Consider the following 12,787-nt stretch of genomic DNA (forward strand, 5'->3'; position numbering starts at 1 on the left):
TCCTTACCTTTAGAGTTTCAACTTTCTCTTCAAATGACTTGAACGTCGGGGAATTCCTGAAGCAAGAAAATGCATTAGTGGGAGGCACTGCTGATGAAGTGTCTAGTGTTGTATGCAGCACAGAGTTACTTTGGTCAGTATCGGTCATGCCAATTAAAAATGTGCAGTACTGAACATCTGAAAGAAAGCACATACATTTCAGAAACATGCTATGTATAACAAAGCAGAACTGGATGTATGTAGGTTTTTTGCAGTGTACATTATATTTGGGTCATAGAACTTGTAATGCTTTCAGACTTCGCAGTGGCATATCTTAAAAATCTATCTGAGCTGGATTATAATATACTGCGGAAGTGCATTAATGGTTTCTACTTTCCCCAAACACAAATAATAGATAGCTCTGATCTTATATGGCCAGCTGGATGTGGTAGATAAATGAGAATGAAGCCATTATAGAACAAAAATGAAAATAATGCAAAATATGTGAGATGTCAGCACAAAATCTCTTCCTGAACACACAGATGCTGATTCAGAGTCTGTCTAGGCACCTATGCATTACCTAACAGCACTATTATAAGACAAATTACAAATATGTGTGTTCATTTGACGTGATAAGGAACTGAATTTACTAGAATGTCAATTCTGCTAACACTGAAAAGTGACAGTAAGATTACACTGTTCAATTACAATTTCACGCAGACCTGATGTTCAACGCCATCATTTTAATTCTGTTACTCGTTTTCTGAAGAGCGACAATAAGATTACCCCGTTTGCTTTCATTTCTGCATCGACCCGAAAGGACTTCTGACAAAAAACCCAGAGAACACAAAGGAATCCCCTCTCAAAGACTTGGCTCGTCTGCACTGACAATTCCACTGACGGAAAGTCAGTCTCATTATAGACGATTGGTGCCAAATCATTTTGGATGGTTGTATTTAAAGCAAACAATATTAAACATGGCACTACTTTGGGGGCCACTGCTGTACATAAATGAAAGATATTACATTGTGTTCTCTTGGGTGACAATTAAAATGCTCTATGTTTCTAGCTGACAGGTTGAACATAATAGAAAGGGAACGATGATACGTTCCACCAAGTCACTGCTCTGACAAATATTTCATAAGCATATTGTTCAAAAGGGAGGCCTGGACATCACTTAATAATGTCCTTGTAAAAAGACAGAATACTCTCTAGTGAGACCAGCTGTTTGTTTACTCATAGTCAGGTACAATATAAAGATATATTGCAATCTATTCAGAAAGTTATTTTATGTTTCCAATTTTAAAAGGAAATACTCCATGACATTCCAGTAAACTAGCAATTGTAAATTCAAGTTCAATATGATAACCCATTGTTCCTCTTCTGTTTTTCCAAGGCTAAACTGATCCAGGAGGTGTAAACAATCGCCAAAAACAAGAACTGAACGATAATAAACAAAGGAAGATAATCACAAAAGTAAAACCATGAATAAAAAAAAAAACACTGTGGCATATAATTGTGATCCACAAGAAGAACAGTTCGCACAAATTGTGGAGGGTATGTGTAGAGAATGAGTATGAAAGTCTTTATTAATAAGCATGGAAATTAAACCTCTGCAAGAATCCTTTGTAAGAGAAAAACTGGTGCGTCATACTTTACCTCATAGCAGGCATGCTAATTGAGTGCTGTAAGGAGCGTATACTTTCGGACAGCAGTAAAGAGAAGGTCAGAGGTTAGTCACAGCAAAGACACACATTTAAAAAGCAGTCTCAGGAGAAAGACGATAACTTACGGCCTGATTTCCCAAAGTTCATAGGGGATTGACTTGTGAATAAGCACAGAACATGTTTATTGTACTGTAATTAAAATTAAAAAACAAATGCAAAAGGATAAGAAATTGTATGAAAACTTGGGTCTCACTCTTAACTAAATCTTTTACCAACTTTGGAAAATCAGGCTCATAACCTGATCTGCATTTTCTTGGTTTCATGGAACTGGAGTTTCTGGAATGGATGGAGAGTGACATTGCACAGACTTACACTCAATCACAGACGAGGATGCATTGCTTATCTAACACAACACTGGCACTCAAAAGCAAAGAAGGGGTCCACCGTGTCCTCCCGCACAACAGCTCACCTTATGTGTTTGTGTGCCATCAATCAGCCATTGCTCCTCACTAAACTAATACAATTCCTCCTTACATGAATAAAGACAGCAACCTTATCACTATCAAATCATTATAAGTTCTGTGTAAGGGATCAGAGCTAGGCAGGAAGGAGTTAAAAGACAGGAACAGCAGAGACTGGTGTATTGCCAGTACTCATGGCACAACTGCTAAGAAGCGCCCCTTCCTCAAACTGGAATATGAGCGTGAGTGACAGAGAGAGTATTAAGAGAGACTGCCAGAGCCCTGTGGTCACACACATTGGCCTGTATAATGAAGGTGGGTAATAGCATTGCATGAGGAAGTGTGTCAGCAAGTACGAACCACATTAAGCTTCAATTGTCTCACTACAAACAATGGAGTACACCACCGAAGGCAGCTGCTGCATGTCTTCATAGGGGTACACAAGTATACATGAATACACACAACAAACACATGCACACACAACACTCATTACAAAGTGAAATGGTCACCACAAGAAAAAACAATTGTAAAACACAACCCTTCCACAATATGGTAATTACTGAGGAGGTCTTGCTGAATGTCAGTATTGCAAAGAGTGTCATATTATGCAAGACCCTATTTCCTCAGTTATCGGATATCCCTTCTTGCACCCTGTTCTTCACTGTGTGGCATCATTCCACAAACAAATATATCACAACCAACCCCTTGGATTTTAATCACTGGGGTTTCTACAAGTTGGAAAGAAAAGTAAACCATACTAAAATGTTGTAAAGTGGGTTCTACTGGTTAGACACTGTGTGCGTGTCTGATTGGGTGTATACAGCGTCTACAACAATAAGGGTCATATTTTCTGTCATCTTCCGTAAAAAATTTAAAGGTTGCCGTCAAAGAGAAAGTCTACGTGTTTAAGTTCAGGATATACTCAGGTGACTGATATTCATAATCATCATCGTCCCTTGTAGACACATTATAGTATGCAGACACACACAAACAACCTCTGCTGCTCAACAGGGAGGGAATAATACACAATGGACAGCAAAACAGTGATATGGTAAAATATTAATAAAATTAAAGAGTGATAAGGACGCTGGTTCATAAGGACAATGACAAGTCTACAAGCTCTAACAACACTACAACTACAATGGCATGTATAAGGTGGCAGGATGCTCAGCTCAGCCCAGCACACTTGGCTTCGGTGTTGCAGCAACCTTACCTAAAGGAATTGGAAAAGGCCTGTAACCTGCAAAGAGCCGTTGCAAGCATTAAAGAGAGACAAAAATGAATTAATCTCCATTGTTCTGTACTAATGCATCACCTCAGCATCCCCCTGCACGTCAATTACTCATCCATGTGAAACGTTTAATTAAAATCAACGGCACTGTCTGTAGACCGTGGTATGTGGTTTGCTGTTGGGTGTTGTGGAAAATCACAAGAGATCTGAGGCTGACGACATCTAAAGGAAACAACTGAGCTTTGCAAGCCGCTACCGGTAAGCAGTTAAAAATAGGAACTGGATCCGACAGATGACCAAAGCAGGGATGGCACCTGGAGGGAGAGTAGGGAGAGGCGTGATGCCAGACAGAAATGGAAGGTCATTGACTGCCATTAATTGCACTCAGTAGTGATGTTCTTAGGGGCAGTGTTGATGATAATCACTTCAATGAACCTGGCACAGCACTATTTTACTGCCCCTGCACACATCCTGACAATATATATTCACTTTTATTTTCATAGCGTTGCAAAAACAGGTGTTTAATATGACACCAAGTATTAATCATTATCAACAACATGACTCAAATACAACACATCACATTATATGCAATGATTAAACCTCAGTAAAAAGACATTCTAAAACAACTCTTTTGTCAGTCAACTTCAATTCTCATATGCAAGAATGCTGTTAATAAAAACGGGTTTCAATATTTCAAATGCATCTTCAATAAAACAATATAATAAATATATCATTTGTTCAAGTAAAGCAACAACCCAACATTTCCTTTTACAGATTTTAATAATATACGTTTTAACGGTAATGGTTTCAGTGTCATAAAAATCTATTCAAGGGACGAGATATGGCACATAGCATAGTGTCTCAAACAGATCTGACACGGAAATCTTTTGACTGAGATGAAACCGAAAATTTCACACCGCACTGCAATCCTCATCAAAGTCAGTCATTCATGAAGGGAGTCCCACAGACACAGCTGCATAGATCGTCTCCAGTGAGTGCTAGGTTATGTAGTTCTTGGATTTACTGAACGGGTGCAGCAAAGATCAAAACAGACAAGGCCAAGAGTGTAGTGGAGTCATTTAGTAAAGGGATTAGTAAGCAGTTAGTTGTGTGTTATGTGTTATTTCAGAAAGGAACTATGAATGTAAGAGGGCATAGGAAACCAGGTCAGGTCCACTCCAGTTTAAAAATTAAGAACTTAAACACTAAGGTTTAAAATACAATATCATCTTACCTTACATCCTCCAGCTTTTTGCTGATGGCAGAGCCCACAGTAGAAAAAGCTGCAGTGGCCTTCTGCCCAGCCTGACTCAGAGTTTCAGATGTCCTCTTGTATCTGTATTACAAAGAGAGACATTTGAGCGCAACAAACCGCAGTGGGTTATGAAGTGAAAAATACAAGGCGATGTGCTGCAAAACATACACGTTGCACTGCATAGAGAAGTCATTATCAGGTTTTCCATGCATTAAGGTTAAAAATAAACTAATTTTATCACAAGAGGATGATGTTTATGTCAACTTTCTAAATTTCTCCCCTGAAAAGTTTATTTAAGAAAAACAGAAAACAGACAGAGCCCTTCAAGTTCACTTAACGAAACTTCTCTTGATACTCTTGCTGGTTTTTCACACAGCCTCTGGGACCTCCAATCCATGTGACAGATTGTAGATCATGGGGCAGGCATTATAATGCCCCAAGGGAGATGGAGTCAACCGAACAACAATTGTCCAATCCAGTAATTTGCACTCAACTTCATCAGTTCTCTTTCCCCCGATTTGGTATTTGGAATCAACCACTTAACCAGTAAAAAACTAAAAAAAAAGCAAGGGACACTGAACAATTAGGACAATCTGTTCTAGATAATAGTTAAGAACTAGACCGACATAGATGGCACGTACGCCGTCGATGTGGTAACATCCTGCCAGCCCTTGGTGATGTTCTGCTTGAGCTCGTTGAGTGGAGTGATGCCCAGCTTCCTTTTCATTTCCGCCACATGCCTCTCTTTAGCTGCCAACACTTGAGAAAGCGTCTGAATTTCATCCTCTACCTGCAAGACAGAAATTGAGCATGTACGTTTTCTAGTGAAATAAACAAAACAAACTATTATAAAACTCAAATGTTTTCCTAACTCCCACGGCATGGCAAAAAAAGATATCTAATGAAGGGTCAAGCATCTCTGGAGCTTAAAAGCATTTCAAACCCAACAGAATAAAGACGCATCACCTTGGCAAGCTCATTTCGGAGTTCTTCTTGCTCCTCCTCTGTCAAAGAAGTCGCTGATAGGCTAACAGTGGACGCGGCATCTTCTCCAACCTCCGGTATTGTCTCTGGCCTCGATATACCTTCAAGACAAAACAGAAAAAAACGTATGTGCCTCAGTGGCAGTATTATCTGAACCATTTGATGAAATGCAGTCAACATTCTGCGGAGTGCTTTTGTCAAGATAGCTTCTTGGCTCAATACTATTTTTTCACCTCTCGAAACCTGGGATTAAATGAATGCAGGGTGTCAACATTAAGATCCTAATTTGCCTTTGGAAATGCTATAAAAATCAGAACAGGTAATTTAAGAGGATTAATTAGTTGCTAATTAAGAGGTTTGCCAGTCAAGGAATGGTTTGAGAGACAGATTTTTCCTGCTGTTCCTGATCATTGTAACCAGTGTTGGGAGGGTTACTTTGAAAAAGTATTATTTTACCGAATATAAATTAGGCCTACCTTCTGAATAAAATAATCTGTAATCCAATAAAACACTCAACATCAGTCATTTACAGTTAATATACTTTATTTAAACTAATTTAAAAAGTAAAAACTCCCACAACAACAGAAGTCAAGTCCAATAAGTAAAACGATACGTAAATATCTTCTATATTAAAATGTATTGTACATAAAATAGAAGACTGATTAAAGTTTTGCTTAAAACCATCGTTTAAAACCATCCATTTAAAATCTACTGAGCTGAGCTTTATCTGCATTGTGTTTCATATAAAAGTCATGCAGTGTCTTGCATTAACCAGAGTATGGCGACTGGCACATGTTCTTGTGCAACCTTATCACAATGACTCCAGGAAGATTATAAAGAAATGGACTTCCATCGAGTAAACAGCCTATTTGGGTAATACTGTACACACTCCATTTGATTTTTCATTTCACATGCATTTATCCCATTTTAATTTAGTTATAAACTAGTTTGGATATTTGTGCTTGTGTTATTTAGCTTATTAATCTTTTTAATGCAGTTCATATTTCAGTATTGTTTTATAAGTAAAATCATACCTCCAGGTGGTGTACAATAGCTTATTGCTACCACACAGATTTATTATGTTTTTGTTGGAAAAATTTAATAAACATAAGACTAGGCAAAAATAGGCAAGGTGCTAGCACAAGGAAAGAAAACGCACCTGTCCCGATTCCACTAGTGCTGCATGTAGTTTTTAATGTCTCATCCCCAGTCAGCCTATTAACACAGTTAACTGCTTTCAGCTATTAACAATACATTTTCTGTAAGCGATTAAGTGAGTGATTACTTATGTACTGTAGCTATGCCTTTATAAAAACAATGGTAGAAATAGAGCAAGACTAAAGATCACTGATTGTTTAGCGAGCATGTTTAACAAAATCGGATCCAGCTATAGGCTTACACAAAATGTGTTTCCTGCTCCATTCCTGTCTCCTTGCACATTCCTTGAAAATCCTGAATCATCAAACTGGTTTAAGAACAGGTAGGCTTTATGAATGGTTATACATCAGTTAAACACTACACCCACAAAATCTTTCTTTAAAAAAAAAAAACTGCCAATTAGGTGAGGTTAATATCATTTCCCCAAATTTTCAGCTTCAGCCACATCGCTGGGGAGTTTGTTACAGATTCAGACGACTCTGTGTGTGAAGAAGTGTCTCCTGTTTTCTGTCTTGAATGCCTTGAAGCCCAATTTCCATTTGTGTCCCTGAGTGCGTGTGTCCCTGCTGATCTGGAAAAGCTCCTCTGGTTTGATGTGGTCGATGCCTTTCATGATTTTGAAGACTTGAATCAAGTCCCCACGTAGTCTCCTCTGTTCCAGGGTGAAAAGGTTCAGTTCCTCAGTCTCTCAGTAGGACTTTCCTTTCAGACCTGGAATAAGTCTGGTTGCTCTCCTCTGAACTGCCTCTAGAGCAGCGATATCCTTCTTGAAGTGTGGAGCCCAGAACTGTCCACAGTATCCAGATGAGCTCTAATTAGTGCATTGTACAGTCTGAACATTACTGCCCTTGTTCTCAATTCTACACTTCTGACAATATACCCTAACATTCGGTTTGCCTTTTTTATTGCTTCCCCACAATGTTTGGATGAAGAAAGTGACGAGTCCACATAGACTCCTAGGTATTTCTCATGCGTTACTTCATCTAGTTCTATTCCTCCCATAGTGTAATTATAGTGGACATTTTTGTTATCTGCATGTAATACCTTGCACTAGTCCACATTGAATTTAATCTGCCAGGTGTCGGCCCACAACTGAATATTATCCAAGTCCCTTTGAATAGCCTGTGCTGCCGAGATTGTATCTGCTGAGCCGCCTATTTCAGTATCATGTGCAAATTTGACAAGTTTGCTAACTATCCCAGAGTCCAGATCATTAATATAGATTAGAAAAAGCAAAGGCCCTAGTACTGATCCCTGTGGAACTCCACTAACAACTTCACTCCAGTTAGAAGCAACTCCTCTAATCGACACCCTCTGTTTCCTATACATCAACCAGTTCATAATCCATCTAATTACATTGCCCTGAATGCTTACAGCTTCCAATTTGAGGATCAGTCTTTCGTGTGGAACCTTATCAAAAGCTTTTTGAAAATCTAAGTATATCATATCATATGCTTTCATGTGATCCACAGCTGCAGTTGATCTGCCTCGTCTAAATCCATGTTGACTATCTCAAAAAATATGGTTTTCATTAAGATGCTCCTATATTTTCTGTCTAGCCTTTTTTTCCAACATTTAATAAGTAATGCAGGTGAGACTGATTGGTCTGTAATTTCCTGGCTCAGTTTTGTCCCCTTTCTTGTGGATTGGTATGACATTTGCCGTCTTCCAGTCAGTTGGCACATCCCCTGTTCTAAGTGTCATTTGGAATATTTGACTTAGCGGCCTATAAATCATTTCCCTCATTTCTTTAAGTACTGTAGAAAATATACCATCTGGCCCAGGTGGTATATTTTTAATTCTGCTAGTCCCTTTAGTACTTCCTCCTCATTTATCCTGATCTCTCAGGGTTTCACTGGATTGATTGTTAACCTGTGGCATGTTATCTGTTTTTTCTTTTGTAAGAACCTCTTTCAAATACTCATTTAGAACATTTGCCACATCTTGTTCGTTTTCCAAGATACTTCCATTTTCACTTCCTCCTTATTGACCTGTTGTAATATTGAAAAAAACGTTTTGCATTAGTTTTAGCTCCAAGAGCTATGTTTCTTTCTATTTCCCTCTTTGCTTTCCTGATCCCTTTCTTAAGATCTCTTTGCAGTTTAATGTTTAATCTCTATGCCTTTTGTATGTGCTATACAACATTTTTTTTTCTCGATATTGTTTTTGCATACTTCTATTAAACCATTTTGGCCAATGTTTGTTGGTCCTCAATTTGCTAAGTTTTGGTACAAATTTATCCTGAGCTGATATCCTTAAAATATAGCCATCCATTTTCAACCGAATCTGTATCCAGTGTGCTCCAGTCTAACTCTTCTAAGTGCTGCCTCATACCTTCAAGGTTTGCTTTTCTAAAATTGTAGACCATTGTTTTAGACTTGGTCCTTGTTTTTTTTAAAGTATGCCTCAAAGCTAACCATATTGTGATCACAGTTTGCCATTGGTTCTCTAACTAGTGTCCCTCTGACTATCTTGGTCATTTGAAAAGATCAAGTCAATGCATGCTTTCTCTCTGGTTGGTTCCCTGACAACTTGATTTAGAAAGCAGTCATTTACCATCTGATTCTGTAGTCCCAACCGGGCTGTCCCAGTCTATATTTCGGAAATGGAAATCCCACATTATAACAGCCACATCCGTACTACATGCAACATCTTTCTGAATATCTGAGTTGGGTGGTCTGTAACACACTCCTACCACTAATCCTCCGGATCTTTTATTCAAAAAATTAACCCACAAAGATTCTGTTCCGTTACTGGGATCTAATTTGAGTTCTTGCCTAATGCAACCCCACCACCTCTTTGATTTTGTCCGTCTCTCCTAAACTGTGTGTATGCTTTCAACTTGTGTTCATCCCCATCATTTTCTGTCACTCCTACAACATCATAGTCACACACCAGCACTGTGGCTTCTAGGTCTCACATCTTGCTCCTTATACTCCTGGCATTGAGGTACAAATATTACAGGACTTTCCTGCCAGCAGTTTCCCTTTGTTTTCTTGTGCTGCTACATGGCAAAAGGGAGCTGCTGGGGAAATTAGGGAGTGTTTCCTTAATAACCCAGAACACAGAACTATGAAATACACACCCTGTGAATGTGCTGAAAAGGCTTCCAAGGCCATGCAGCACTTTGACACTTAAACCAGAGGGAGAGAGTCCTCTGTGACTCCCCTCGTTTCTTTCACTCTGCTTACTGTCTCACACCCACACAAATATACTTAACTCAAATGTGCATAGACTGGTGGTACTTAGTATTAGGCCACATGTACATTCTTACTGAAATACGATGAAGAAGCTTGTTTTGTCATAATTATATTCCACCTTCCATTTTGAATGATACGTGAAATGAAAAGCAGGTAAAAGACTATATAAAATGTTGTGTGGGGCTGTACACTATGCAAGTAATAACATGCAGGTGTGATCTGCACAGGTGATAAGAGTAAAAGAGCAATATCACTCTGAACCAAGTCACACAATACTTTCAGGATGGGAAATTTCAGGGAGAGGCGTTTGGTTTTCAGAAACCTTTCAAGCACTGAGTCAGACAATGTATCATTTAGAACATTAAGAACAATACAGTACCAGTCATCCCAGTTATCTGACCCTAAGCTTGTTGACTTGGTGGAGGAGGAGCTGGGCAGATGACAGAACAAGAAGGAATATGGAAAAGAGAATATGATTGAATGACTGGATACCTGTGTAGTTGTTTGTTAATGGGGGGTGTACTGATAAACCAAAAACCTTTGTTTCTTTAGATAAGCTAGAATAGATTTTAATATGAATCATCATTTTTTGCTGATCCCTCTCTTCACCGTTTGTATTTCAGTGAAAATGAATGTTTATATACCTAGATATCCTCAATTTGCTCCTATTACAGTATACTGCATGTGTAGGTGTATGAAAATATATGGAGATTTTTAAGTGAAGTTTTGTTAACTGAGCTCAAGCTATTCAGATTTTTTTAATACATCTGCCTTAAAATGCTCTGCATTTTAAATCATCTGGGGCCTGGAGGCTAATGTTCTTCACAGGATTCACAAAAATGCCATTTCCACATACATCTGTTTATCACTTCAGTTTCTGACATTCAAAATACCATAACGTTTCATTTTTTGTAGAGCTTCAAACTGAATAGTCTTGCTGAATCTTGCAGTCCAGCACTCTCTCAACAAAGACATTAAGGGTGAAAGATAATAATGCGTAAATTTACTAAAATTCGTAGTACTATTCCAGCATTCAAATGTATTTTAACCGTCTGTGAAGCCTGCAGGATTAATGACATTCGTAGATAAGTATTGTCTTCGCATTGGAAACCACCATAAAAGGTCAGCAAAACGACTCTGTCAAATTGAGTTTGAGGAATGCTTAAAACATGTTTTTCTGTCTATGAAGGGATCGGAAGTACAAGGCACCCTGCATTCTGGCGGGAAAAAATGCTCGAAATAACTTTGCGATGATCTGTTAGTTATTTGTGTATGATTAATATCTAATTCAGGAAAATGACAGGCTTTTGACATCTTTCAGAGAAAAAACACCCTATCTGACCCTCTAAACTTCATCTTTTTATGTAAGTTATTAGGGTTAAACATACATAGTGGTAGTGAAAGAGGCCAACAATAGTATGTCCTACAAGAATAATCTCAATGTTTTTAGTCTATTTTGTTGTATAAACATGTAGGTTTGCATCTATTCAATTACTTTTGTGGGCTAATATACTTTCCTCATACTTGACCATCTTCGTGACAGAGAGGGAGAACCTTGAATTAAAAAACAAATTTAAGTGTTTAAAAATGCATGCGTTTTCTCTCAGTATTTTACTTTCAAGCAGAAAGAACAAAGAAACGGATATCAAAAACAACTAGCCTAACTCATAATTTATTATAAATAATATCTTAAGTATTACATGCCTACAGTTGACCATAAGGCCCATGTATTACTATAAACAGAGTCCATAAAACCCAACAACATCACTAATTCCTGTTTTCCTTGAAGCTTTTAGGATACTTTAGCAGAATTAAACTGCATTCATTTCCAGTGATAAGCAGCAGTTAGTCTAAGCCCAATGTTTATTTAATGGGCCTTTCCCCAATTACAGATATCCCTTTTTAAGTACAACCTATAGTGTAATCACCAGGACTTGTGTAAGGCACACAGGCAGGGCACTATAAGCCTCCTTTACTGCCAGGCATGATTCAAAATGTTTTCCTTAAGACAACCCACTGTGACTCTATTACATCTATTACAGACAACAGTAATCTTAAGCACCCAGTTTCAATCAACAGGTTGAGACGGGAGCGAACACAGATAGCTCCGAAATGGACACCATTACCTTTCGCCGTAAGCCCCGGTGACCCAGGGGGGGTGACACTGAGGCTGGGGGAGAGGTACAGGTAATTTGCGTTGACGCCACGCTCAAAATCAAAAGGCGACTTGTATTCTTCCTGAAGATCCATGCTGCTGCAATCCGTCCCCAGCCTAGGCAATTGCCTTCATGTGCTTTCCAGCATGCGTCTCGGTGAGAAAAACATCAAAATAAATAAATACAAAAATACTGGGTCTTCCTTTTCTCCTTATCCTCCTCCTCCTCCTCTTCTTGCAACCCAGCTGTCCTGCTGCGAGGTGGCTAGGCAGCAGAGTCACATGACACAAAGGCTGAGGCGGCACTTCCTTAATAAGTTACCTTTGCTCAGCGGCTCGCTCTTCATCAAAATCAGATTCAGGGTTTACCATAATCCCAAAGGTCACAGAAGGACTGCTGCCAGGCTGGTTTACAGCTTCGTTACATGCAGTAAAGGAATAGAGAGCAGGGATAGGCCCGGAAATCTGCTAAGGTCTTACACACCTTGCTTCATCACTTGAGGTTCTGCCCCATTCCTGACATCCTAAGACTTGAAAGTAGCCAAAGGTAAATAAGGGCAGTTCACCACACTGTCACATGATCCACCCCCCCCCCCCACCAACACACAGGCCACTGCTGGAAATGTGTAATCTGCTGAAACCACAAACGGATTAAACTATTAATCTATTTCACTCTGCGACTATCCCGCATGTAGCG

The 12,787-nt window shown here is 38.9% G+C and overlaps 1 protein-coding gene across 5 annotated transcripts in view; it reads right to left on the reverse strand.

Annotated features, from left to right (window-relative positions):
* The window catches only part of tpd52 (tumor protein D52), a 39,680-nt gene that overhangs the window by 3,763 nt on the left and 23,130 nt on the right, over nt 1–12,787 (reverse strand). Inside the window, exons 1-7 of one of the 5 annotated variants that reach the window (XM_066715893.1) lie at nt 12,062–12,321; nt 5,560–5,678; nt 5,220–5,383; nt 4,573–4,674; nt 3,321–3,347; nt 1,639–1,680; nt 8–56 (exon numbers count right to left, since the gene is read on the reverse strand). In XM_066715893.1, coding sequence (XP_066571990.1) covers nt 8–56; nt 1,639–1,680; nt 3,321–3,347; nt 4,573–4,674; nt 5,220–5,383; nt 5,560–5,678; nt 12,062–12,185 — 627 coding nt within the window. In that variant the 5' untranslated portion in view covers nt 12,186–12,321. Of the gene's footprint in view, nt 1–7; nt 57–1,638; nt 1,681–3,320; nt 3,348–4,572; nt 4,675–5,219; nt 5,384–5,559; nt 5,679–12,061; nt 12,322–12,787 lie in introns of those variants that run through there. The other 4 variants (XM_066715894.1, XM_066715897.1, XM_066715895.1 and 1 more) reach the window with 4 other exon arrangements.

This window comes from Amia ocellicauda, chromosome 10 (genome assembly GCF_036373705.1).
Source record: "Amia ocellicauda isolate fAmiCal2 chromosome 10, fAmiCal2.hap1, whole genome shotgun sequence".
NCBI lineage: Eukaryota > Metazoa > Chordata > Actinopteri > Amiiformes > Amiidae > Amia > Amia ocellicauda.